The 27,590-nt window shown below is 45.5% G+C and overlaps 1 protein-coding gene across 1 annotated transcript in view; it reads right to left on the reverse strand.

Moving 5' to 3' along the window:
• The window catches only part of RYR3 (ryanodine receptor 3), a 530,733-nt gene that overhangs the window by 233,073 nt on the left and 270,070 nt on the right, over nucleotides 1-27,590 (reverse strand). The window contains 6 exon segments of the mRNA XM_086710284.1: nucleotides 5,803-6,044; nucleotides 8,528-8,661; nucleotides 15,802-15,920; nucleotides 17,929-18,024; nucleotides 21,219-21,354; nucleotides 22,760-22,928. Coding sequence (XP_086566410.1) covers nucleotides 5,803-6,044; nucleotides 8,528-8,661; nucleotides 15,802-15,920; nucleotides 17,929-18,024; nucleotides 21,219-21,354; nucleotides 22,760-22,928 — 896 coding nt within the window.

Below are 27,590 nucleotides of genomic sequence, written 5' to 3' on the forward strand. Positions count from 1 at the left end.
TTAGAGCAATGGTTTGGGAAGTCTATTGGAATAAAAAAAACCCATTTCATGTAATGTTCATGTTGTAAAATATCATCTGATAAGGTATATGTAGTTTTAAAATGGGAGCAGCGTGAAGGTTCTCAAACTAGAAAACAAGGGAATTGTGCAATGGCTTTTACACACTGTTTTATAAATCTGTTCTCATCTACAAGAAGAAATCTCTAGCCCCGTGAGGGCTTTCCAGGCTCCAAATGATTCAGAAGGGTCCTGTACCCCACATTTAAACAACATACTTGTCCTTTAAATTTCTCTGTAGTGAGGTGGCATTGTGGCAGGGAGCAGAAGTGGATCACAGAGGGCTGAGTTCAATACGAAGTCTTTGTCTGTTACCTGAAGCTGGGCATGTAATTTTACCAGAAAATCAGATTCCACCTCTATAAAATGGGTACCGTGTTGCCCACACTATTGTTGTTAAGAGTTGTTTGTAAGGTACCGTAATTATTCCCGGGACTTCAATGAAACAAATGACTGATGTCCTGTATGCCACTCAAAAGGTTTAGCATGTAGCAATAACTGGGCATTTCTAGAACCAGACTCTCTGGGCTAGAGTCCTGGCTCTGTCACTTACTGTGTGACCTTGGGCAAATCACTTACCTTTGTCAACTCAAGTTTCTTCATCTGTCAAGTGAAAATAGCGTCATGAGGTTGTTTGAGTTTTGGATGAATTATTCCCTAAAGAGGGATTGATTAGAAGCGTGCCTGACACATCATAACCCACAGTAAGTACTATTATTGCTTTTGTTTCTGAAGCTCTAGAAACTTTAATTACTAGGCTAACAGTAGAGAAGAATGCCAGAACGCTGTAGGAATGTCTTTGGTATTATGATGAAAAAATAACACTATGGAGAATCATGGCATTGAGGGCGGAGTCCAGAAAGAGACTCGAAAAGTCACTGAATTAATAAAAATGAGTAAGACTCTTTTATGAAGAGAATGCTCAAAAATAGTCACTTTCAAGTATGTTTCACGTATGTGACCCTTTAGAACAACCAACAGAAGGGCTAGTCCATAGAAAGGAAAGCAAAGGAGTTACAAAGTCTAAGTCTCTATAATCCTAGCCACAGCCCACCCAAACAGGCTGGGGAGTCCTGTAGCCTCTCTTTGTCTGAATAAACTGCCCCTGGCTCAGAGGCCTGGGCTTACCTTAAGGTCCCGGGAAGATCAGAAAGGCCATTCCAAAGCAGCATTGTAAGATAAAGGAAAATCTCACTTTATCATAGGCTGCACATCTTCAAATTGACCCAAGGACACATTCCTGCAGGATTTAGCCTCTTCTGATGAGTAATGTAGGCAACTAATCAGCATTTCCACTGCCCCAGGCACTGCAGAATTTGGCACTATCACGCAAACACAAACACTCTGGCATTCGGAAGGAGAGAGGATCCAAACACGTAGAAATGCTGGTGTTCTTTAGCCACTCCTTGGGTCCTCTTCACAGAGCAGCAGCAGGGCTGGAAGGGTCTGAGTCACAGTGGGGTGTGCCTCCACAGCTCAGTGCTGGGACTCCTCTCAGGAGGGAGACAGGTAAAGACCCTCTCATACAAATGTGATTGTTGAGCTAAATGATTTAAAAGTTTAAAAAGCCAGACATCATAATAAATCAGGAAATGCAATTTTACCCCATTCATTTCCTGCATCACTTATCACTCGGGAAGGTAGATTCCTCGGCTTATTCCAACTGCACAAGGGGAAAAGGTATTAAAAGGGAAACGTAGACAGATTTCTTTCTGTGAAACCGTCCCCCCAGCCAGGAACATACTACAGGAAGCTCTGAGTCGAATTCATCCCAATGGCAGCCCCAAAAGGCTACATGAAGGCTATGTCAGGAGAGGGAAAGCAATGCCAGGACCAGAAAAGAACCCATCCTCGGAAAGGAAACTCCCAGTGGCTAAGCTGACTCAGGAGTCTGTTAGGAGGGTTAAGATGGGGGACAGATCTACAGCTGATGCTTGAAAGTGGCTTCACAGACTTTGGTGGCTAGAAAGACCCATGAAGACTGCTTTTTCCTTACATAGAGAAAAAGCTCATTCATCATCCCAGGAGGTCACCTGAAACTTCCCTTCCTGTGGTGCCTGGGTTGAGCGTCCGACTTCGGCTCAGGTCGTGATCTCACGGTTTGTGAGCTCAAGCCCCATATCAGGCTCTGCGCTGACAGCTCGGAGCCTGGAGCCTGCTTTGGATTTCGTGTCTCCCTCACTCTCTCTTTGCACCCCCTCCCCCCGTCCCCGATGTGCACTCTCTCAAAAATAGACGTTAAAAAAAAAAAAAAAGAAACATCCTTTCCCATTCAGCATGGGACTCAGGTAGTTCCCCTGAGGATGGGCTGCTCTCCTGGTCTCCAATGAGGTACCCACAACTCTGGACATGGTCTTTATGATTACAGTGGACCCCACAGACAACGAGGGATGGGAAATCGTATTTACTGGGTAGCTAATGTGTCATGAACTTCATGTTCCTTACCTCATTGAAATTTCATAAGAGCCTATGTATCTTCATTTTATCTGAGGAAACCAAGTCTCTGAGCCCAGAATCAAAAAAATATCAGTAAACAGAAGCGCTGGGATTCAAACCCAGGCACAACTCCAAAGCCATGCTGTTTCTTCTTGACTCTTTCCAGCGACTACATGTTAGGGGCACTATAATTCCTACCAATAACAACAGTATCTACTGTGCTTTATTTATTAAAAAAAAATTTTTTTTTTAACGTTTATTTATTTTTGAGACAGAGACAGAGCATGAACGGGGGAGGGTCAGAGAGAGAGGGAGACACAGAATCTGAAAACAGGCTCCAGGCTTTGAGCTGGCAGCACAGAGCCCGACACGGGGCTCGAACTCACGGACCGCGAGATCATGACCTGAGCCGAAGTCGGCCGCTTAACCGACTGAGCCACCCAGGCACCCCTCCACTGTGCTTTAATAAGTACATTAAAGATCAGTTCGAGGCAGTAGCTTAGTTCATACATACAGATGAGTTTAAAGTTAATGGACTTGGGCATTTATATCTCAAGGAAAAGGAGAAAACTTGTCAGGAGGAGTTCCCAGTAGGTCTCCCTAGCCACCCTCCCTTACATCCTGCAGTAAGTTGGAGTATTGTTTCCATTTCATTTCTTCATCCAACAATTATCCTTTCATCAGATAGTCCGAGATACAGTGGTGTCCTGGTGGGAGTCATTAACAGAAACCTTATTTCTTCAACTGGAACACATGTTGGCATATTTACCCGCAGTGCCTTCTGCCGGATATATGTTCCCTGTGTGCTGGCTGGGGAATTCAGAATGATGCCAGACCCAAGGAAGCTTTGTGTTTTAATGAGCACGAGACGTGTCAACCTTGCTGACACTGGTCTCTCCACATCTCATCAGATGCTGAGGACTGAGGGGGTGAGGTTCTCTGAATGTACCTATACGGCATTGTATTACTAAGTGTGGGTCATGTTCAGAGAGCCACAATCAGCTCCTGAAACGCAGAGTCCCAAGTCCCTTTCCCCTGTCATCTATCACCAATCAGAAGGGCCACTGCTCGTGATGACTGGTGTGGGCTCGGCACATCTGGCTTCCCAGTCTTCTGCTGAGAAAGGACAAGAGGGATGACGAGCATGTGGCATGCTCCGGGAATGGTACACAATTAGATGGATGTTCGAGTTCTGAAATGCAAATGGCAACCTTTCCCGGATGGCCTGGCCTCTCTGTCTCTTGACTCATCGATGTATTCATTCCGCAAATTTTATGGAGGGATCCACTAAGTGCCCCACACAGTGCTACAAAATCTGGGAAGGACTGAGTAACACTTTTCCTTTGAGCACGGTTAGTTTCTCTTTGGAACAAGGGTCCAGTTTGCCTCATCCAACAGTCTAGGTGTCCTCCGGATTTCCTTAACCAGTCCCCAGGCAGAGTTCCCTTCAGGTGTAACCTGGGATGCAGGCGTAGCTTGGGTGATGGTGACGAGATGGCAGGAGAGGAGCAGCTATCAGCAGGCAGTAGGGGAATGATGTTGTCAAGCCAATCCCGCTCAAGCTCCCTCACAGATTCCACCCTACCAAACTCAGGAGATGTAGATGTGGGTAGGCATAAGACTTTCTTTTTCGCTCACTTCCTCAGAGACAGCTTTCTGAGCACTTCATGACATGTGAGGCTAACCCACATCACAGCCACAGTCTGTATAGCCACGGACACAGTGGCTCCGTGACCCAAGAAGGGAAGATGCACGGTCACTCCCCATGAAGATGGCACTGGCGAAGGGAAGTTGGGAGGATAAGAGAACGACAGGACAGGGCTTTCATGTCACTATCACCCATCATTCGGCCATTTTTCACCTGCCTTTGTCTGCACCACACTGTCCCCTGGGACACACAAAACAGAGATTTTTTTTTCCTTCCCACAAATGATCCAGGATACATTTATCAATAAGTAAGCGGACACCATTCCTAAAGGTTTTTAAATGTTTATACTGAACGTACAACAGCACAAAAAATGAAAAAAGCAACCCATGCCGACCCGCTGAAAATACATACCAACTGTAAGATATGGAATCAGAGCCCCAGGTGACGGTTTTGGCCCGAAAGTGGAGGGAAAAAGGAAAATGTGATAGGTTACATAGTTCCCAGTTGCAAAAAGAAAATGTATAGGTTTGTGTTGTAGAGACAAGCTTTTCCGGAGTAGTGGATTTGGGGAAGAATGCGTGTCATCGTTTCTTACGTAAGAGACATGCTTACATAAGGGATTTCTATAAGGGACACAGTGACTCCAAATACAGTCTCACAAAAGATACAGGTACGATGTGCTGTGGACAACAGAAAGAAGAGGTAAAGCTCTAGTTCTGGGGGAAAGCCTAAAAGTTAGCCTTGCATTTTCGTCTAGGCAGAAGCTAACCCATTCCTGCGGGCACAGGCCACGGATATGCTTGGGGAAAGGATCAGTGGAGTTTTAAAAAAGAAGTTGCACTTTTTTTTTTTTTTTAAGCGATTGGCATTTAGGGTGTGCCCGGCACTGATCCAGGCATTCTGTAAAGTGTATCATGAAGCAACATGTTGCACTGACATAATGATGGACTTGTAGTCAGATCTGGATCCCTCTCAGCATGACTGTAAATAAACTACTTAAACATCTTTGTGGTGGTTCCACATGCATCACATGAGGCCAATATTATGAACACTGGGGCACCTGGGCGGCTCAGTCGGTTAAGCATCCAACTTCAGCTCAGATCATGATCTCATGGTTCGTGAATTTGAGCCCCGCATCAGGCCCTGTGCTGACAGCTCAGAGCCTGGAGCCGGCTTTGGATTCTGTGTCTCCCTCTCTCTGTCCCTTCCCTGCTCACTCGCTCTCTCTCAAAAATAAGTACACGTTAAAAACAATATTATCTACATTAAGGGGTCATTATATAAATAAAGTGAGGGGAAAAATGTACAAAAGGTATGTAAGCTCACTGTCCAGTAAACAAACGCTGAGTCTCTTTACCTGTTTGACTATATAACCCTTAACATCCTAGGCAATAGTGATGCTACAGGTACAGTCACTGAGCTTGGGAACCGTTAACTGAGCCACACCAGATCACGCAGCTGCAAGTAAGTGCCGGAGTCATGGTGGCAAAGCAGGACAGTCTCATTTCAGATCTGATGTGCTTTCCACTTAACCCTCTAATTAGCTGAGACTTTTGAGTCTGCATCCCTTTGACAGAAAGTGACCACCGCAGCTTGAACAATTCAAGCCTCGATCATCTCCAGCAAGGGAAAAGGGGCCAAAGCTCTGGCAAGGTACTCACCTGACCAAAGGTGAAGGCCATCAAAGCCATAGGAATACAGGTCGTCTCCAACACCGTTGCCTCCCCATCCTTCTCCACCTCCAGGGTACGGAGCATAGCCTGAGGAAGAGGCCCAGCCTACCCGTAGGTGTGTGGGCTCAGCTGTTAGGAAGGGGTCCACTTGGTCTATGATCAGCTCGAAGTACCACTTCTTGTACTGTGCTGAGCCCTCAGCAACTCCCAGGAAGATGTTTGGCCGAATGCTGAAATTGAACACGGGACAGGTGGCAGCTACAGACTTGGAAGCACAAACAACAGCAAGTAGGTTGAACTGGGCCACAGGACGCACTGTCAACTGAAGGCAAGAGCACTTTTGTGTTTTTCATAGGAGTCTAAAATAGGAAACGCTTAGACCTCTAACACTTGATCGAGTTCTCAGTGGGAGGTGTCAGGACAATGTTAATTCTATTTAAAAATATAAAGAACGTCTCCTTGTTCCATTCAAGGCAAGCAGCATTTACTGAGTGCCGACCATGGGTAAAAGATGCTGAAAACGTCATAGAAATGCATAACCATAAATCCTTGTGTCTTTCTGTAAGTGGAAGAAGGAACTTAAGCAAGTTCCATCTCCTGGGAAATTGGTTCAAGCTCCCCCTATTCCCACAGTGGCAGCTTTGTCACCTAAGCATAACCAGTAACAGTGGCCTCTTGAAAGCATTAAGAAACCTCTATTTGAAATAAGCCAGACCAGGGGCACCTGCGTGGCACAGTTGGCTGAGCATCTGACTCTGGTTTTGGCTCAGGTCATGATCTCACGGTTTGTGGGATCAAGCCCCGCATCAGGCTCTGCGCTGAGCAAGGAGCCTACTTAAGATACTCTCCCTCTCTCTCTCTGCCCCTCCCCCACTCGTGTTCCTTTTCTTTCCCTCTTTAAAACAAGCAAGCAAGACAAAGAAAACGACATGGAACTACTTACAGGTGGAAGCTAAAAAAAAAAAAAAAAAAAGTCAAACTTCCTGAGAGCAGAAAAGCAGTTGCCAGGGTCAGAGGTAGGGGGTGGCAAAAACAGAGGTTAGAAAAAAGGTACAAACTGTCACTTATAAGATGCATATTGTAGGAGGATACAACGTGTAACATCGTAGCTACAGTTGGTAACACTGTATTGCATAATTGAAATGTGCCAAGACAGAAGAACTTAAGGGCTCTCTCACACACAAAAAGGATAAATATGTGAGGTGACAGATGTGTTAATCTGATGGGGCAAATCCTTTCACAATGTATATCAAATCATCATATTCCATACTTTAAATATCCTTTAACTGTTTGTCCATTATACTTCAATGAATAAAGCTGAAAAAATTCAATTGAAGACAGCAGAAAAAGGGAGAAGGGAAGAGAAGCCACTCTTAGCCAACTTTGATAAGGGCTGGAGGACTTAATGTATCCAGAAAGATGGTTAAAAGCTTGGGACAAACCATTTAGAGTTTTCCTGGTTGGAGTGCTATTCTTAAGTATCTACTGTTCTGGGCTGGAGCTGCATCCCATTTTGGGTGGGCCAGGAAAAACCAGGTTGGTACCAAAAGAAACTGTGTGGATGGCTCAGTTCTGCTCTACACTCCACACTTCTTTCCTCACCTTGTAGATTAGGGAGTGGGCCTGGGTAGAAGATAGCTCAGTAACTTAGGCCTGCCTAATGTAAGTCCCATGAGTTCACATGACTCACATGTGGCTGCACGTGTGGATCAGCAGGCTAGGATTCTGTGTGAGCCCATGCTCTTCATCGTGGCCTTCACAGATAACCTCGAATGCCATGTGCCAGAGGATGCAAGAAACCATAGTATCAACATGGGGCATCCATTCTATTACAAGACTTTGAGGGGCACCTGGGTGACTCAGTCAGTTGCGCATCTGACTTGGGCTCAGGTTTGATCTTGTGGTTTGTGAGCCCCACATCAGGCTCTCTGCTGTCAGCCTGTCAGGGCAGAGCTGGCTTCGGATCCTCTGTCCCCCTTCTCTCTGCCCCTCCCCTGCTTGCACTCTCCCAAAAATAAACATAAAATTAAATAAAAGAAAGAAAATTAAAAAAAAAATAAAAGCAGGACCAACGCAATAGTGCTGGAAGTATCCAGGAGCTGAGCTAGGTTAAAAAAAAAAAAAAAAAAAGATTAAAAAAAATAAAAGGTGGTATATTAAAATAAAAGTGAGGGGGCGCCTGGGTGGCTCGGTCGGTTAAGCGTCCGACTTCGGCTCAGGTCATGATCTCACGGTCCGTGAGTTCGAGCCCCGCGTCGGGCTCTGTGCTGACAGCTCAGGGCCTGGAGCCTGTTTCAGATTCTGTGTCTCCCTCTCTCCCTGCTCTTCCCCTGTTCATGCTCTGTCTCTGTCTCAAAAATAAATAAACGTTAAAAAAAAAATTAAAACAAAAAAGGGAGTATGTTACGAAGAAGTTACAAGATCTGTACTTAACTGTAACATGAAACATGGTAGACCACTTTGGGTTAAATGCTCTGGCCCTCAGGTGGAACACATACTCTCCACTGTCGGCTACTTCAGGGGAAACGTTTAAAACTCTGTGAAAAGGGCTGGTGTACAGGGCCCTGAAAAAGCACACATCTGTCCAGTCTCATCTTACGTACCCACTTCGCCATGGAAACCATGGGGACGCAGCCCTGGAGTTCAGATCAGCCCTCTTCCTTTCTTGTCTGGAAACAAGATGGACACTGTGGAATGATGATAGTGGCCTCACCTTGTCACGTCGTTAATCAGCCGCGTCTGCAGGAGCAGGTTTCTCCGGGGCAGCAAGTTGTCACAAATCAGATTCTGGTTGGCTCTCACGGCGACCCCATTGCAGAGACAGAGGGAGCACAGCACATCCAGAACCTGCAGCAGGACACAACCCACAAAGCCTTAGGACCACCTGGAGGGCACAGTGGGCAGGACCTGATTGCCAAGACATAGGAAGGAAGTGGGCCTTGTGAAGTGGCGAGGGGAGGCTGGTGGCAGGTGGGGGGACCTATTCAGAGTCAAGGCCACCACACCTTCCTCACCAGGAAAATCAGTGAGCAATGCTGGAGCCTGCTGCCCCTGGGGGACACGAAGCTGGGTTCCTTCTAGCCCCTTTGCCCTCACCTTAGGCCCCTTCCCTCTCAACTATGCATGTGACCTGTGATCACTGTTCTGTGAAAACAGGTGGGAGTATGGGCTGTGAAGACAGACTGTCTGGGTTAATATCCCAGCCATGGCAGGACTAGGGTCAGATGAGCACAAAACCCAGGCCTGACACCCTCTTGGGAGTCGTGCATGAATGGGGCATGGACCCAGAAGGACCTGGAAGGTCCTTCATTGGCATCGAGGCTAAGTTTACGCTCCTGCCCAGCCTTGGAAACCCCCTGCACTATGATCAGTAGGGACTCACAGCTGTTCATGAAAGGTGCTGTTAAAGAGAAAGCCATAGGCCCCAAATGGCATCACTTGGGTTAAGGCCCCAAGTCAGTAAGCCAAGACTTAATACCTAATCTAATTGTAGTTTCAAACCCCTAGGAATGTAACCTTTAACCAGTCAGCATGGGGATTTCCCAGTCAGCAATAGGAAATTGACTGATAGACCCCTTCTGTTCCCAATAGGAGGGTGACCTTGCCTAAAACAATGGATTCTTTGCTAGTAATTTCCTTTTCCCCCCACTTCCTCTCTTCCTTTCAAAGACTTTCCTTTCCTGCAGCCCTTTGGAGCTCCCCTCTACTGCTAGATGGGTTGCTGCCCAATTCATGAATCGATTAACAAAGCTAATCAGGTCTTTAAAATCTCCTTGAATTTTTGTTATCTAACAGCACTCAGCTTTCCATTTGACCAAGGTCCCTCACAGGCAGCAGGCTTGGGGAACCTCACATAGGTCAGTAGAGAACACAGTAGGGCAGATTCCAGTTCCTGGGTCTCCTGCTGTGATATCCTCAAAGTTCGTTAAGAGACACTTCTATTCCTACTAATGGTATTCAACAACCTTTCACCCACTCTCATTCTCTCCTAGAGTGAGAGCAAACCTTCCAGAGCCCAAGTGTTCCCTGAACCTATGAGACCAGCCACCAAGCCACCTCTGCACCTCTTCATTTTCCAGCTGCGTGGGAAGTGGGAACCCAGCCCCCGGCTTCCTAGCCACAGTCTCCTTGTGCCGCATCCTCTCTCATTCAGATTTTGTGTGCCTAGATCGACAGAGGAAACTGTTCTGGACCAGGCACTGCTCTCCCCTGTCTCCCCTACAGGGAGGTGTGTGCAAACGGCAGTTGATAAATAATAACCGACAAGATTGTGGCAGCCACATTTCAGTCTTTCAAAGTGGCCACTAAGACTCGATGCTTAGTGGGGTTGGATGAATTCAGGTTGTTGTCATTAGTATCCATAATTCTCACAAACCAATTTTCTACCTGACTCCCTGAATGTCAATTTCGTTCCAGATAAATACAAAGCACATTTATGGGACAAGCAGAAAAGAATCCCAAAGGCAGTTTAATGGAGAACTCTTACCATTCCCACTCTGTGAAACATATCGACTGTGGAACTGGAAATCCAGGGGATAATTTCTCATTCTAAGGAAAGAGCCATAGATGGCCAGGAAATTAAATACTTATCATCCAGCCTATCAGACATTTTCATCGGTTTTGCCTTCGAGTGACGGCTGCGGGAGCCTTGCTGTCATAGCTAGAGGGACAGCAGAACTTAATTCACATCCAGCAGGAAGAGCAAGGAGAAAAAAGGCTCTGTGAGAAGGACTTACCTAATATAATGTCTCACTTATAAATAAACAATGCCAGAAAGCAACGGGGCTGACTTGTTTAGGCTTTGTTTGAGCAGGCCTTTCTTGCGGTAAAACAGGGCAATGTGGCCAGACTGCCTATATGAGAAGGTTTAAGTGGGTTCCTGTCAAGGTGACGGGAACGTACACAAGGCCAGCCCACCACAGGGGACCCACAAGTATTGTGCCTGGGGGTCATCTGTACTTAGGGAGAGGGAGTATTTTCGTGGCCTCTGAGAAATGTGGCTAGATGTGGCAGGCACGGACGAGCAGTCACCAAGCTCCAATTCCTTCTACTCCACAGCCCACAGAGGCCCCACTTCCCAGCCTACCCTGCAGTGTGTGGGGTCATGTGACGGAGTTGTGGGCAATGGAACGCAGATGGACATGACCTACATGGCTTTCAGGCCTGGTCCCTAAAAATCTTCTACACAGTCCTCTGCGCATTCACACTCTCCTCCCAGCCAGAAGTAGGGGTCCCGGGGAAGATGACAAGGGCATCACCTAGCAACTTGCCAGAAATGCAGGTGTTTAGGACCACTTCCTCTGTTCCCCTCCACTCCTCCCCACACCAGACTCACCAGCTGAGAGTCTTTATTTGAACACAAGGAGTAAAGCACACTGCCTTCGGCGAAGCCTTGAGATGGAAGGAACTCGTGTCTCCCCTGAGTGGCCACACAGCCTGAAGCCCTCCCACTGACTGGCCTAGGGTGGTGATGGGAGCAAAGATAAATCTTCCTAGTAAGAATCTGGGCTGTCATAGGAGTTAGGCTTCTCTAATCTATACACTGGCCCAACTGGAGACTGTCATTGGCTTCTGGCTGTCCTCCTTTTCAGACCCCACATTTCGTTCAAGATCCTCTCCGTCTGCTTTTTATTTCCACTAGTCTCTACTCCCAAACAGAGGCTTATGTGGAAATTCTCCTTCAAAAATAAACACCTATCGTACCATGGAAACATCAGTTGGCTGTTGCATTTTGCCCTTCAGCTTATATCTATAAAAACAGCTCCATGCTAAAATGTAATTATTCTGTATAAAAGCTGTAAAAATGCTAATGGTACTTATTCTGTGATTCTTCTTATTGAGTCCTGTATTTGAAAAATGAAGATTTTTGAAGCCCCTGAGGAACAGATTTTTTTTTTCTTGCTGCAGAGGCGAACTGGGTTTCTAGAAAGGCTTCTCTATTGCCTTGGCTGCCCGGGGGCTCAGAGATAATTTCATGGAGCTACTATAGCAACTACGTGGGAGTTAATGGTATGCTTCCCTGTGTTCTATCTTCCCCGCAATCCAGGCCAAACCTCCAATTCTGGTGTCTACTTTTTTGGGACCAAAGTTGTTACATTTTACCATATATTTTTCTCACTGGGGGCTCGAAATCCTCATAAAAATAAAACATATTTGTGACTACTGAGGAGGTTTGGAGTAAGATAGGCTTGGGGGCAAGTAAAAAGGGCAGATTTTATTTTTATTATTAGATGCTTAGTCCATGGGAAAATTAGAGGGCGACTTAAAATGTTCCAATTGTTCTTTTCACCAAACAAGAAAAACCAGTGCTACTAACATAGTGTGTTTCTTAGCTCTGATAAGCCAGCCATCTGTTGGATGAGACAAGGCCCGTCCATATGGGTGAGCTTCCATCCAAGGTGAGATGGGAATGTATTCTGGCTCCATTCATTGCTTTTATTCATTTAGGACACCCTCAACAAACATGTATTAAATGCCTGCTATGTGTAATGTATGAGCTTGGCACTGTGAGGAATGAAAAGTTGGTCCCTGCCCTGAAGGAACGTAGATTCTGTGAGAGCAATCTATGTGCAAACATGACTACAGTGATAGGTGAAGCAGAACCACCAAGGAATGGAGGGCTAGTGGTAGGATGGAGGAGAGGAGATCACATCCAACTGGTATCAGAGAAAGTCTCCTCAGGGCACCTGAGTGGCTCAGATGGTGGAATGTCAGGCTCTCGATTCTGGCTCTGGTCACAATCTCACGGTTTGTGGGTTTAAGCGCCACGTCAGGCTCTGCACTGACAGTGTGGAGTCTGCTTGGGATTCTCTCTCTCTTTCTCTCTCTCTCTCCCCTCGTCTCTCTGCCCCTCCCCTGCTCACACTCTCTCACTTGCTCTCTCTCAAGATAAACATTTAAAAAAAAAGAAAACTTCAAGGAGGAGTGGCATTTGAGTAAGTTTTGAAGGGCAGACAGAATTTTTCATGGGTGCTGGAAAACTAAGAAGTGCGGAGAGGTGGAGATTTCAGCACGAGTCAAGGCACTGAGAGGTCAAGGGGCAGAGAGCATTCGGAGAATGGTCTTTTCACTCCAGAGATTGTGTTCTTTCCCTCGAACTTTCTGACCTCCATTGGATCATGCTTTAGATGAGTGGCAATGCTTTCCACATCAGGGAGAGAGCTAACAAGTGAAAAATCTTAGAGGCGGCATTAATTACTGCCACCACTGTATCTACTCCCGTCCTAAACCTGTGATTAGAGCTGGAACAGTACAAAAAGAGGTTCATCAAACCCATGAGATGTACAAACCTTTTTTTTTTTTTTTTTAAAGAAAAATGTCACGACCCTGAAGACCACAGATGGGCCCACAGGGGAGTGCAAACTCCAGTCTCAGAAACCTTTACTGGTCTAAAAATGCCTTCTAATTATGAATTCTTCACTGTGCAGTTTTGTTTTTAGAGAACTATAAAAATAAGAACGTGCAATTAAAAATATTCTCCCAGAACACGTGGACCCCAAAGAACATGTTCACAGACGGCAGTTTGAGAAACACTGGAAAGAATATTAAACGCTGAGGGGGAGACTCAAAGTCTGGTCCTGGGCTGTCGTGAACGAGTTGTGTGGCCTCTGGCACGTGGCTTAACATGTCAGGGCCCACGTCTCAGCCTTGTTTCTGCCACCGACAAGTGGAAATAACAATGCTACATCATGGGGTCATACTGAGGACAAAGAAAATGCATGGGAATGTGGAGGACAGAACCTTGCATTTGTCAAATGCACAACAAATGTTAGCTATCGTCGTCACCATAATTACTGTTGCTATTATTGGGAGAGCTGTGAGGCGCTTTGTGCTTCTAAAATTCTGTGTATTTTCTGCAGTACCTGGGTGGCTCAGTCAGTTAAGTGTCCGTCTTTGGCTCAGGTCATGATCTCGCAGTTCATGGGTTTGGGTCCCGCGTCGGGCTCTGTGCTGACAGCTCAGAGCCTGGACCCTGCTTTGGGTTCTGTGTCTCCCTCTCTCTCTGCCCCTCCCCTGCTCACACGGTCTCTCTCAAAAATAAATAAACATTAAAACATTTTTTTTTTAATTCTATGTATTTTCAGCCACTATCTTCACGGAAAACTAAGTGAATAGATCAGAGACATGTGAAAACCCACGACTGGAGAAAAAAGAGCAGCATGGAGAGCAAAACATCACCTTGACATTTTCCAAGCAAAAAGAAAACGTCACAGCAGAAGTCTGGCCTTCACTCTGCACATTCTTTATAAAGCTACCACAAATAGCTCTATTTGTGGTAGCTTTATTGATGATTTGAGACAGATTTCTCTTTGGAAATAAAAGTTATCCAGATAATTTCTAAGGGAAGGCCTGAATTCATGGCAAACCAACCTTCATCCAAAAATCTATCAAGAGACAAAAAAAGGGATATCCTTGAGGAGGCTTTTATGTACCGGGAACATACTGCCTGAACTTTTCTAACATTGCCGGAATTTCTCAGTGCCTTGGCTCCCAAAGATTAAAGACCGCCCTGCTACTACACTCGGGTAACCTATCAGAGCAGGTAGTGATTTGTAGCAAAGTCCTTCAGCTTACTGGCCTCAGATTTCTGAACTGTGGAATGGGCAGAATAGTCATCACCTCGCCACCAAGCGACATCCATTAAATGCTCTGTAGCTCTTGGCTGAAAGAAGCCATAACAAAGCTGGTTATTCGTGAAGTGCGTTATGTGGTCTGACCATAAAGATGACCCAGGAGCAACGAAACAACAGAAGCTTTTCTCTAGCCAAAGGGCTCTTCCTGACATCTGCATGTAGCTCATGGCCCAGACCATGTGTTTCCTGGGTGCTTATCAATTACTCTTATTATGCTTTGCTGACAGGAGAGAACATGTCGGAGCATACAGACACTGGTCTGATGCTGGAGCCTCATGCCTGCTTTTGATTTACCCCATTTGGGAAAGCAATTCCAAGCCCCACATATTTCTTTCTCTTCTTTGCCAAGCAATTTCACAGATGCTAAGGACCATGGCTTTTCTGCTTCCTAAGGAAGGCACAGCTAAGCAATGCTGCAGAGGCTTATTCTCCTGGACCCCCTGAAACGTGTCTCAAATAAGCAGCGCCCCCCAATGATGGTGAACACAGAGGGCCAGTGACCAAGCTGAGTTTTCGTCACTGCAGGAGCAAAGCCGTGGCCGCTCATGTCATCTGCTCTTGAAATACACCCTCTCGGCCTTGGGGTACCTGCCTGCTCACTAATTAGGGCAGGAACTCCCCAACCACAGGGCTGATGTTGAAGAGTCAGGAAAAAGCGTATTTTAATAGACTTTCCCTGCAAATCGGGTGTCTTCAACACATGATTCCATAAAAACAGAGATGACAGAACTTTAAGACCCCTAAAAAACTGATGGAGCTTTCTACCTTAGCAAATGAGGTAGCACTGTCTCTGCTGCGCAGATGATATAAATGAGGCCCCAAAGCACACAGCAGTTTTGTATCTGTGCTCTTGCTTGCTCATGAGCAAAAAAGTAGATTCACTTCCTTCGCTTGGTGTGGCTCAGGGTAAATCTGATTTCATTTAATAACAAGCCAGTTGCCAAGACTTTCTATGCTATTTTTATCTGATGTTTGTGTATCTTCTTTCTACAGGTTGGTATTAGCTGTTCCACTACTAAGTTCCTAGACCCCAGGGTAGGTCTTGCACTCACCCCAGCCCAGCACCTTATGCAGTCGGCTCCATGTTCAGGGCTGAAGGTGATGGATGAGCTGGGCTTGTGAAGCGGGTGGAAAGAGAGAAAGGACCTCCAAGACCCAGTGTGACCGTCTGCCTTGGAGTGTGCTCCTAGGGCAGGAAGTGTCTTTCAGAACCTCAGTTTCCCAAAGTGTTTTTCTTTTCCCTACCCTCAAATCAGAGCCAAGAAACAGACTAGTCAACATGCTCTCAGTACACACACTGGTGATTAAGCAGCATAAGTCCATCCCTGTTTGGGTTCTTCTTTCTGATACCCACCTTGTGATTCCGCCCATGCTTATCCAACAGGGAGATGATAGACTTGATGTGGCCCTCTGCTATCAGATTTAAGGCTTCTGGGCTTTCAGTCAAGATGCAGTGCAAAACTTCCAAGATACCTGTATAAATGCCACAAAAATCGTGTGGATGTTAAAAAACCTGCAGAACCGACCGCACTTCAGAAACCTGAATTGTAACTGAAAGGACCATCCTGAGGGGACAGAATATTATCAGCTCCTTGAATGTATTAAATATTTCCAGCCAGAAGAAAGACTGTAGCCATCTCTGGTAGACTTCAGGAGCCTCTGGGGCCTAAGAAGTCTGTGATTTAGAGAGGATATTTCCTTAGGCACTAACCTCACCTTCCTCCTTCTTAGACAAAGACATGATCCTTCTATGTCAAGATATAGAGAAACAGCAAGTTAAGTAAGTCAGAGAACAACAAATACTATATGATTTCACCCATGTGTGGAATTTAAGAAACGAAACAAAGAAAGCAAGAGACAGAACAGACTCAAATACAGAGAACAAACTGGTGGTTACCAGAGGGGAGGTGGGTGGGGGATGTGTGAAATCAGGTCAAGGGGATTAAGAGCACACTTATGATGAACACTGGGTAATTTATAGAATTGCTGAATCACTATACTGTACACCTGAAACTAACAGAATACTGTATGTTGGTCACACTTCAGTTAAAAAAAGAAAAAATTGTAGAGGAGCAGCGGTAAAATGGAATTCTTCACTTGGTCAGACCAAGCAATACTTAATTAAAATGGTGGATGCCCGGGGCGCCTGGGTGGCGCAGTCGGTTAAGCGTCCGACTTCAGCCAGGTCACGATCTCACGGTCCGTGAGTTCGAGCCCCGCGTCAGGCTCTGGGCTGATGGCTCGGAGCCTGGAGCCTGTTTCCGATTCTGTGTCTCCCTCTCTCTCTGCCCCTCCCCCGTTCATGCTCTGTCTCTGTCTGTCCCATAAATAAATAAAAACGTTGAAAAAAAAAAATTAAAAAAAAAATGGCGGATTCCCAGTTTAGTGTCAATTCTAGAGGTCCTTCAAGTAATTTAGAAAATATTGTAAGTGTTCCTCGCCTAAGAGTTTTTCTAGGAACCACCCCAGAAAGTATTTTCATTTTAGATGTACTGGTGTACCAAGCAAACTATAAACTCACTAAATAAAGTTTACCTTTGCCTCTTTACTCAGCACACTGGATGGTTTTCTCTGTGAAGGGAAGGCTTAAGAAACACTAACTGGTGCCCCTGCAACCTGGCACCTACAAGGGTAACACACCGTGATGAAAATATAAGGGAAGTAGTTGGCCAGTATCTTTATTGGTTTTATTGAAAACACTCCCCTTGGTTCCGGTTTTCTCAAGGTTTTCATAAATTATTATGAAATGTAATATGGCCCATGGAGGAGGCACTGATGAAAAAACAGGGGCTTGAGAATACATAGGTGTAGGTGGATAGACCTTAGGGGAGCCTTCCTTTGGCCTGTCCAAGTTCAGGCCACCTCTGGACAATGAAAAAAGCATCAAAACCTTTTAGCTTTCCAGAGAGGGGTCTGCAGCTGTCATGTTCTCTCATCACCGAGGAAGCCAATGGTTGAGCTTCACAGCCCAGTTACTTAACTTACCAACAACAACCATTCTCTTGGCTCAAATTCTCTGCGAGTCATCAAGAAGCATTATAGATAGATGTCAAGGGTGACTTAGCGGGAGGGAGGACCATCATTTCCTCCTATCCCATGTCATCCTTCAGTCTGCTTCTGACCACAACAGGGTAAGCATGTTCAGAGAGGGTTCAGAAGCCCAAGGAAAAGAACTGCAAGCAGCAGGTAGGAGACCACTGCCTGGGTGGGGGGCAATGAAAGGATCCAGGGGATGGAGATAAACACACAAAGTGAAAAGTGAAACAGAAAAGGAAATCATTGAAGTCTGGGTTAGAGTGGTTACATAAAGTCACAGCAGCACCAGAAAGATTCAGGACCTTCTCTTTGTTGAAGTAATCACTTGAGGATTGCTTACACCTCAGTGGGAAAATAGAATTATTCAAAGATACAACTTCTATTTTTTTTTTTTTCCAGAAAGAAAAAACCCCACCTTCTTCAGTGGTTTCCTGTGAACACTTACCTGAGGAAGATTCTAGTCTATCCAATTTGCTGATTAGCCAATCAAGGTTATTAGAGAATTGAGCACAGTTGTTTCTGTTTCCACGAATGAGAGCAGCTGCAAACAAGGACACATTGGAACATGTAGGTTAAAGGGCAGGAGGATGGGCATAAGAATTTGGGAAACTGTTAAGCACAGCACCTGCTTAGCAACAAAAAGGAACTGTGTGTAACCATCTTCCCCTTCCAAGCCCTTTGATACAATTGTTCCTATACTTAGCAAAGTGAAAATCTACCATTCACTCAACTATTCCAGAGAATCTATGTACCAAGCACCTGCCTACTTGCTGGGAACAGAGCAGTGGGAACACAGCAGCGGGAACACAGCAGCAGATACCTGCCTGGTTACTGGTTTAAGAACTCCATTCTCTGCACTGTTTTCTTAAACCCAGCTACAGAGTTGCTATTTTTCAATGCTAAAGGGAGGCATCCCAGTGAAACAGCTGGAAAGGTAGGTGAAACTAACAGGCAAGGGCGCCTGGGTGGCTCAGTCCGTTGAGTGTCCGACTTCAGCTCAGGCCATGATCTCACCGTTCCTGAGTTTGAGCCCCGCCTCGGGCACTGTGCTGACAGCTCAGAGCCTGGAGCCTGCTTCGGATTTTGTGTCTCCCTCTCTCTCTGCTCCTCCCCCGCTCACTCTCTGTCTCTCTCAAAAAATAAACATTAAAAAAATATTTTAAAAGGGGTGCCTGGGTGGCGCAGTCGGTTAAGCGTCCGACTTCAGCCAGGTCACGATCTCGCGGTCCGTGGGTTCGAGCCCCGCGTCAGGCTCTGGGCTGATGGCTCAGAGCCTGGAGCCTGTTTCCGATTCTGTGTCTCCCTCTCTCTCTGCCCCTCCTCCGTTCATGCTCTGTCTCTCTCTGTCCCAAAAATAAATAAACGTTGAAAAAAAAAATTAAAAAAAAAATATTTTAAAAACAAACGAACAGGGCAATAACTGCAAAACAGGAAACTCTAAAATACCTAAAACACATCAGCATATGACGAGGGTTCCCAAAGTGTGGTCTGTGGAGGCCAGAATGCTTCACCTGAGAACTTGTTAGAAATGCAAATTCTCTGGCCTTATCCCAGATCTAAGGATTCAGAAACTCTGGGGATGAGACTGTTTTAACCAGCCCTCCAGCTGATTCTGATGCCTGCTCCAAGTTGAGAACCATTGGTAGAGAACATTGCTAAGGGTGGGAGAGAATATGCTGTCAGGAGATTTTCACCAAAATAGACCAAGCAACCTTCCCTCCACAGGCCTCTGCAATGAATCCACCTAAACCACTGGTCCCATGCTCTTCATGCTGTTGGTTTTCAAAGACAGGTTTCACAGATGCTTCAAAGATACCTGGATGAGGGAAAAGTCTTCCTGAGGACCTCTGCTTTGTACCTCCACGGTCAGAGGAGGGCTGGATTGAGTTTGACCCCCCAAACCACTTTCAGGTCTGCAGCAGCAAAGGGGTTAAGCACAGGGTGCTGGAGTCAGGCGGCCTCACACCGTAGTTCCTTCCCATACTACATGTATGACCTTGGGTACGTTACGACTTTGTGAGCATCAGTTTCTTCGGATTCATGACTAAACGGTTAACAGTGCCTATACCTGAAGGTGTTGTTGGGCAGATCAAAAAGATATTCTACTGCTTGGCAGAAAAGCTCAATAACTGCTTTTTTTTGTATAATTGCTGTTGAGTTTGAGCATACCGGTAGAAAGTATTAGTGTTGGAAGGGACTTCACAACGTCACACAGAATGGTGGTAGTCCAATCAGCCTGACCCTCGACATCGAGAATGGGTCCAACCTGATGTTGCTGGTTCCCCTCTGGCCCGCTCAACTTTCTATGGACTTTCTCTAACAGGACATACACTTCTGAGCAAACCCCCAAATGCTGCCTTGTCACCATCTCCAAGCACCTACCGGTGGCTACCTTCCCATTCGGGCGGATACTGTCTTCCACTGCCTTCCTCCTGTAGCTTGCTGGCTGGGCCCTGTGGTGGCACTGGTTAGAGCAGGCCCCAGGACATCACCCCCACTGGTGTTGTGAGAAGAAAGGCTGGGCGCCGAACCTCCTTACTCCCCGCCTTTGTCGCCCCTCCCCCCCCACCCAAATGAAATAATGAACAGGCCAAAGTGGCAGGAATCACAACCAACCAACAAGAGGTCAGGGACAGGTCAGGGAGCTGAAAAGAGTGACTGTCCTTCAAGTGCAAGTGCCCGAGTCTAAAAGTGGAACGCACTGCAAACATATTCTAGTCTTGTTCCCTCATTTTATTTAAAAAAATTTTTTTAGGGGCCCCTGGGTGGGTCAGTCAGTTAAGCGGCCGCCTTCGGCTCAGGTCATGATCTCGCGGTCCGTGAGTTCGAGCCCCGCGTCGGGCTCTGTGCTGACAGCTCAGAGCCTGGAGCCTGTTTCAGATTCTGTGTCTCCCTCTCTCTGACCTTCCCCTGTTCATGCTCTGTCTCTCCCTGTCTCAAAAATAAATAAAATGTTAAAAAAAATTTTTTTTTAATTTTTTAAATGTTTATTTACTTTTGAAGGAGAGAGAGACAGAGTGTGAGTGGGGAAGAGGCAGAAAGAGAGAGGGAGACACAGAATCTGAAGCAGGCTCCAGGCTCTGAGCTGTCAGCACAGAGCCCGACGCGGGGCCTGAACTCACAAACCACAGGATCACGACCTGAGCTGAAGTCAGACACTTAACCGACTGAGCCACACAGATGCACCCCCTCATTTTAAAGAGGAAGGACTGGGGGCACCCGGGTGGCTCAGTCGGTTAAGTGTCTCTTGGTTTCTGGCTCATGTCATGATCTCACAGTTCCTAGGATTGAGCCCCAGGTCAGGCTCTGCGCTGACAGCAAGGAGCCTGCTTGGGATTTTCTCCCTCCCTCTCTCCCTCCCATGTGCCTGTGTGAGCGTGTGTGTTCTCTCTCTCTCTCTCTCTCTCTGCCCCTCCCGTGCATGCATGCTCTCTAAATAAATAAATAAACTATTAAAAAAAAATAAAGAGGAGGGACTGAGGTTCGGAGACAGTAATGACCGTCAAAGGTTGTACAGGTAGTTTTGGCTGGGCTGATCACAATCCCCTTCCACTCGCTGCTGCCTTCTTGCTCTAAGTGTGGAAAGTACTGTAAGTTGCTGGCGAACAGAACGAACAGCGCTGGGCTGGAATCAACCGGTTAACAAAAGGTGTCCAAGGAGTGAGGCCGGATGGGCGATCTTGCACAGACACCCTTGGAAATCCTCCCAGGGAGAGGCTCCGGGGGTGTGCTTACCCAGCAGTTTGTATAGCAGGTGCAGGATCTCTTTCCAAGCCATGCCACTCTCCTCCCTTGCAATTCCTGCAAAGTGCGCCACGCTGTTGTAGATGTTTAAGCGATCGATGCAGTTTAACACAAGGGCCAACATTCCCTGCGAAGGAGAGTGGGGGAAAGAGTGAAAGCCCCTGAGAAAGCAGGAGCCTTTTGTTCTTTTCCCTCCCACGTCATTCACCTTTTAAAGCTCATAATGCTAATGTGCTAACAGACCTTCACGATCTTTTTTCCCCCTAAAAACAAAATGTACGCATTCTTATGCCTCTGAGACACACGGGGCATCCATTTGGAGCATGAGTTAGCGGTTTCCTCGTGGCGGGTTTGCCCCCGTGTGATTATCTCAATCTAAGGACCTATCACAAGAGGGAGCGTGAATGACTCTCACAAAAGCTTGCTCTGTGTCTGGTGGGAAATGGTTCTGACTCACCCAGAAACAGCCCTACATATAGTTCTTATTTTCCTGTCAAATGTCAAGTGAGTTCAGGAAGTTCCATTCAGATGCACAAGGAAAACCATGCTTGCTTTCTCCCTCTCCCCCTGGCAAAAGGGTAGGATTAAGAGACAATAAAATCAAAGTGGATTTTTAACTACTTTTCTTCTACATTACAATACTATGCCGCCCAGTGAAAACATCTGTGCCTAGTTGTTCTTAAAGACATACAGTTTCAGTAGCCTTTCAGGCGTAATGTCCCCAAAGCCAGTCTGCTTGGATCAGAAGACTGAGCAGGGTGAGTCTTATATTCCAGGCCAATGACTTTGGAAATGCCCAAGGGATAAGCCCTGTCCCCAGGAATGGGGGCCCGGCAGGAGGGCGACCATGGCCTCTTACTGCCAAATCATCACGTCAGTGTTCAAAGAAGGCATGTGACCTAAGGTCCTGCCTAACCAAGGACGGAGGCAGAACCCGAGCCAGAGCCCCCGCCAAGTCCCAGGTTTGTTTGTTTTTTTTTTTTTTTTAAATTTTTTTTTCAACGTTTTTTATTATCCCAGGTTTGTTTTTCCTTGCATCCAGGTCCCATCTCTGGTGACTCAGATGCTCAGGTTCTAAGTCAGACCTGGATCTTTACTTGTTACCTTTCAAACCAGCTCCTCAGTCATTTCCAAAGTGGCAGAACCTGGCCATGTGTATTTTTTCAAACAGGTTTTCTAGGTAATTCTGACATCTTCCAAAACTTGGCAATCACAGCCAATGGCATGCTCTAATAGTTGAGGTTTAGTAACAATAGATTTGGGATACACACATGCACTGTGGCAACAAAGCTCTCAAATACAGTTTGGTTTGAGTGTGCCAATGTGCACGGTTACAACGTATATTGGTAGTGTAACCCGGTGCGGTGGACAGGGAAGGTTGGCTTCTATTTAATCCTTTTCTTCCCAGCTTCCTTCCTTTCTTGTTCTTTCATAACTATGTGCATGCATGCACACAAGGCTCAAATGCAATCACAGGGATGTTTTAGCGGCGGACGCAAAGAGAATCGCGATGTTCAATTTTCTAGACTTACTTCTTCCTTGAAAAGATTCTGTCTGTTCTTAAGTGAGCGGAGCTTGTTCTGTTTGTCTTCGTGTTGCATCTCCTCCTCCGGGGGCTGGAAGTAGGCGATCAGGTCCTGTAAGGTCTGCAGGACCTCTTCTATCGGCAGGGTGATGGGGGCCGCCGTACGATTGTTTCCACTAAAGAACACAAGACGGACACGGACGTGGATGTGGCTCAGACACGGGCCTTCAGGCAGCGTCCCTGACAAGCACCCGCCAGATCCTGGCTCTTACCTGCCCCACATGGGGCGCAGCGCACGGCTTCCTGCAGCAGTCACTCAGGGAATGACCACAAACTGGCGGTTGCCAACCAACAGACAACAGAAGAAAACGCCTCCTTCGATTTGCAGGCCATTTCATAAATAAAGGGAGATGACCTGTGGCCGCCTGCCACACTTTTTCATTTTTAAAAGTAAAAACAGATTTAAAAATCATAAACTTATTCACTCATGGTTGTTTGGAACTATCACAGATTCTTCTTGGAATAGGTTAAACATAGGGGCGGAAGGGCTTCTATCACTGGGTCTCTCCCTCCATCTGTATTTTTGTCTTCTCTCTCCGTGTATCTCTCTGCACATTTTTCATGTCTCTGCATGTGTTTTTCTCTTATAGGTTTTATGCATGTGCACTCACACACCAGCTCCCCCTTCCTCATGTGTTATCTCCTTCAGACTTCCTCTGTGTGCCCTCCGTCCTCATTCTCAACAACCCCGCCCCCATCTTGTGACATCCTTCTCTCCTTCTGTCTTCATGTCCCTCTCCCTCCTCAGTGTTACCCTCCCCACCATCGCTCTTTCTCTGTTGTGATCCTTCTATCCTGAATCTGTGTTTCTGACTCTGTCATAATTTTTCAAAAAGTCTTGTTATTAAATCCTGTCAATGCAGAGAGACCACAAACCTCCACAGATGGCAAAATAAGCCCTCAATTTCCCATGTCCTTGGCAGGTACACTGGTGAGCCTTCTGGAAGGTAAAGGCTAAAAAAGAGGAAGGGGGAAATGGAGCCAGCCCCCGTGTAAATGCATCATGGCCCCAGGGGACTGAGAATTGGTGGAATTGGTATAAATAACGTCATGGCTTTTCCTTGGGTCAATTTCTAAGGCCTTCTCCTTGAATTTACAGTGAATTTAGTTATATATTAACCTGGACACATGCTAAGAAAAGACTGTTATCTAGGCCTGAAGCAAAGGCTTAATAAGCCCTAAGAACCCTCAGCTTATGAAGTGACAATTTCAATTTTGTACATAAAAATGACAAGTGTTGGAGCGCCTGGGTGTCTCAGTGGGCTAAGCATCTGACTTCAGCTCAGGTCATGATCTCATGGTTCATGGGTTCAAGCCCCACATCGGGCTCTACACTGACATTATGGAGCTTGGTTGGGAGCTCTCCCCCCCCCCCCGCCCCCCCGCCTGCCACCCCGTCTCAAAACAAACAAACATAAAAAAAAATGACAAGTGCATGCAGTAAGGACAGAACACCAGTGGATTACAGGCAGGGAGATCCTTCTCATGAGTGTGTGCTCTGGACCGTGGAGGTGCTCAAGGAATGCTAATTACTATCTGAGATATTATAGTATACCTGCTGTGAGGACATGAGGTGAAGGTTTGAGACTACAAAACCTAATTGGGAATGACTTTCCAGTTCTCGATTCAGAGAAAAATGAACACAGTCTCCCCAGTATGTTTGGTCCAATTGCAGAGTCCCCTAGCCCCACTCGCCCCTCTTTATAAAAACATTTTAAGTCTACTAGAAACAATGACACCAGTTCAGTAAAAAGTGTGTGATTAAAATAAAGATGAAAATATACAAGAGGTTTGCTGGCATTTTGTAGTTTGAAAGGGCAACTTACAGGGGTTTGGGAAACCCAAGTTATAGTCAATGCCATGAACATGTGCTATCTGGAGTGCCTGCTTCTAAGCCTCTTGGGCTTCACTTACCCCCTGGAAAATAGGAAAGGTACTATCTACTATTGCCAGGATCCTTCTGGGTCTAATTTTTTCGGTGGGTTCTCAATGTTCGATTGCTTTATCATGTCCTTGCGAGACACCTCAATATAATAGTCTTCCGCTGGACTAAGGCAGATCCCCCCCTTCCCTCAAAACAGAGCACATACCACATGCCCAGCAGTGGGGAAACAGACACGACCTCTGAATGGCTTCAGGGCGCTCATGTTCTACTCCAGAACCTTAGGGAGGAGGCCCAGATGTACCAAGAAGGATAGGGACAAGATGATGTCTCAATTCAGAACTAACTACAATGGTACCTACTTTATCCCATCCGTCTTTCACTCCCTACTTCAGCCACTGCCCCACTACCTTCTCAGATCTTTCCAAGGACTTCTTTTGTTTAATTCAAGTACAATCCCAGGGATTCTGAATATATACCATACTATTACCATAACACAACTATTTATGTATTGTTTCGATCATAAGGTTAAACTCAGGACAGCTGGGCAATATCTACTCGTCAGCAGGATTTCTGAGACTCCCTCACCCCTCACATTGTTCATCTGTCCTATTGGACAGCTCCCAGCAACTGACCAGAGGATGATGAGACAGCACAAGCCAACGCCAACCTTTCTTCCTCATTGTTCTTTCTTCTTCCTTCCCTATTAATTTAACTTTAATGTGCTTCTTCCCAGAAGGCCACCCCCTGTCCTTCTGGCTTCCACTGTACACAGCATGTTCTGTTGGTTTCTCAAAAGAGACAGGAGAGGAGAATCTTACTCACAAATGATTTTTTATCCTTCATTTCCCAGCTCTTGAAAATTTCAAGTGCTATGGCTTTTGCAGCCCCCTTCACTGCTGCATGGGTTTGTTTTTCAGTAGTCCTCCTTTCTTCCAAAAAAAAAAAAAAAAATCTTATGGCTTGGAGAATCCAGAATGTCCCCCATTGAAAGGGAAACATCCAGAACAGCTGAGTGAGGAGCTCAGGAAATCCTCTCTCCCGCAAAATAATGATAAACTTGGGATAAATCATCTAAAACAATTGTTTTAGGACTCTGGAAATTGACCAAAGCCATACAATAAATTGAGACTGATCGACTGATTGACTGATTTATTAAATAACGAGCCTCAGTAAGAACAGTAGGAGTCTATGGTGTTTCAGTCTGAGGCTGTTTCCATGCTTTCTTCCAGCTTCAGACCAAAGAAGTTCTAACAAGGTGGGGTAGACAATGAGCAAGGCCACACATGCTCAGAAAGTACTGGAGAGGGACCTAGTTATCTACTCATCTCTGGCTGAATATGAGGTTTTGTACAAGCAGAAAGCAAAATCCAGGACAGACCTAAAACTGTCTGAACTCTGAATGTGTCATCTAGCCCACAAGCAGGTCCATCAGCAAATACTTGTAAGAAATATTTACAAGACAACCAGGCTTGCCTTCTAAGAAAGACTAAGGGAAGCCCTTCAGGCTGAAATAAAATGACACCAGACAGTAAGCCGAATCCACATCTAGGAATAAAGAGCACTGGTAAAGGTAATTGTGCAGGTAAATATAAAATATGGTATAAACATATTCATTTCTCTTTTGTTTTTATATTTTAAAAAACACAAATGGATAAGAAAATAATGATAAAACTGGGCTTATAACATATGGGGATGTAATATATATACATGACAATATTATTACAAGGAGGAGGAAAGTAATACTGGAGCAAAGTTGCTTTATTTTACGTAAGTTAGTATTAATCCGAGGTGGAGTGTTGGAAGTCCAAAACAGAGTGAGTTTCCTAGAGCAACCACTAGGAATATAACTCAAAAAAGCAGCAAAATAAAAACAAACAAACCAAAAAACCTTAAAGAAATGAAAATGGTAAACTAGAAAATATCTATTTAACACAAAAGAAGGCAATAAGACGAAGAGAGGAAAAAAGAACATGAGATCTATAAAAATCAGCAAAATGGAAGGCATAAATCCAACAATTTGAATAACTACATTATCTATAAATGGATTACACACACCAATAAAAGGAGGACACTTGTCAGAGTACATAAAAATAAAAATTCAGGGGTGCCTGGGTGGCGCAGTCGGTTAAGCGTCCGACTTCAGCCAGGTCACGATCTCGCGGTCCGTGAGTTCGAGCCCCGCGTCAGGCTCTGGGCTGATGGCTCAGAGCCTGGAGCCTGTTTCCGATTCTGTGTCTCCCTCTCTCTCCGTCCCTCCCCCGTTCATGCTCTGTCTCTCTCTGTCCCAAAAATAAATAAACGTTGAAAAAAAAAATTTTTTTTTTAAATAAAAAAATAAAAAAAAATAAAAAAATAAAAATTCAGTGTATGCTCTCTATAAGACCACTTTATAGATTCAAAGATACAGGCTGCAAGTAAGAGGACTGAAGAACTTACACCATGCAAAGAGTAACCATAATCTGCATATAAGGCATCTGGTGTGGCTCTACAAAACAGACTTGAAGATAAAAGATGTTCACAAAGAAAAAAGGGAAATGTTTTGTAACTATGAAAGAGTCAATTTATCAGCAAGATATACCTATTATAAACATATAACCATGTAACAACAGAGACCACAATATATGAAGCAAAACTTGAGAGAATTGAGGGAGAAACAGACAAGTCAACCTACTAGTGAGAAATTAAGCACCCTATTCTCAGTTAATGTAACATCTTCTAATGGAACTGTATTAATGAAGGGCAAAAACCATACAATCATCTCAATAGACAAAGAAAAAAAGACTGTCAAAATCTAACTCATTCAAGATGAAAGAAACCTCTCAACAAACTAGGAATAAAAAGAGAACTTCTTCATCCCAATAAAGGGAATTTATAAAAACCCTACAGTTAACTT

The sequence above is a fragment of the Puma concolor genome, chromosome B3 (assembly GCF_028749965.1).
Source record: "Puma concolor isolate L17-30 chromosome B3, mPumCon1.1.hap2, whole genome shotgun sequence".
Taxonomy (NCBI): domain Eukaryota; kingdom Metazoa; phylum Chordata; class Mammalia; order Carnivora; family Felidae; genus Puma; species Puma concolor.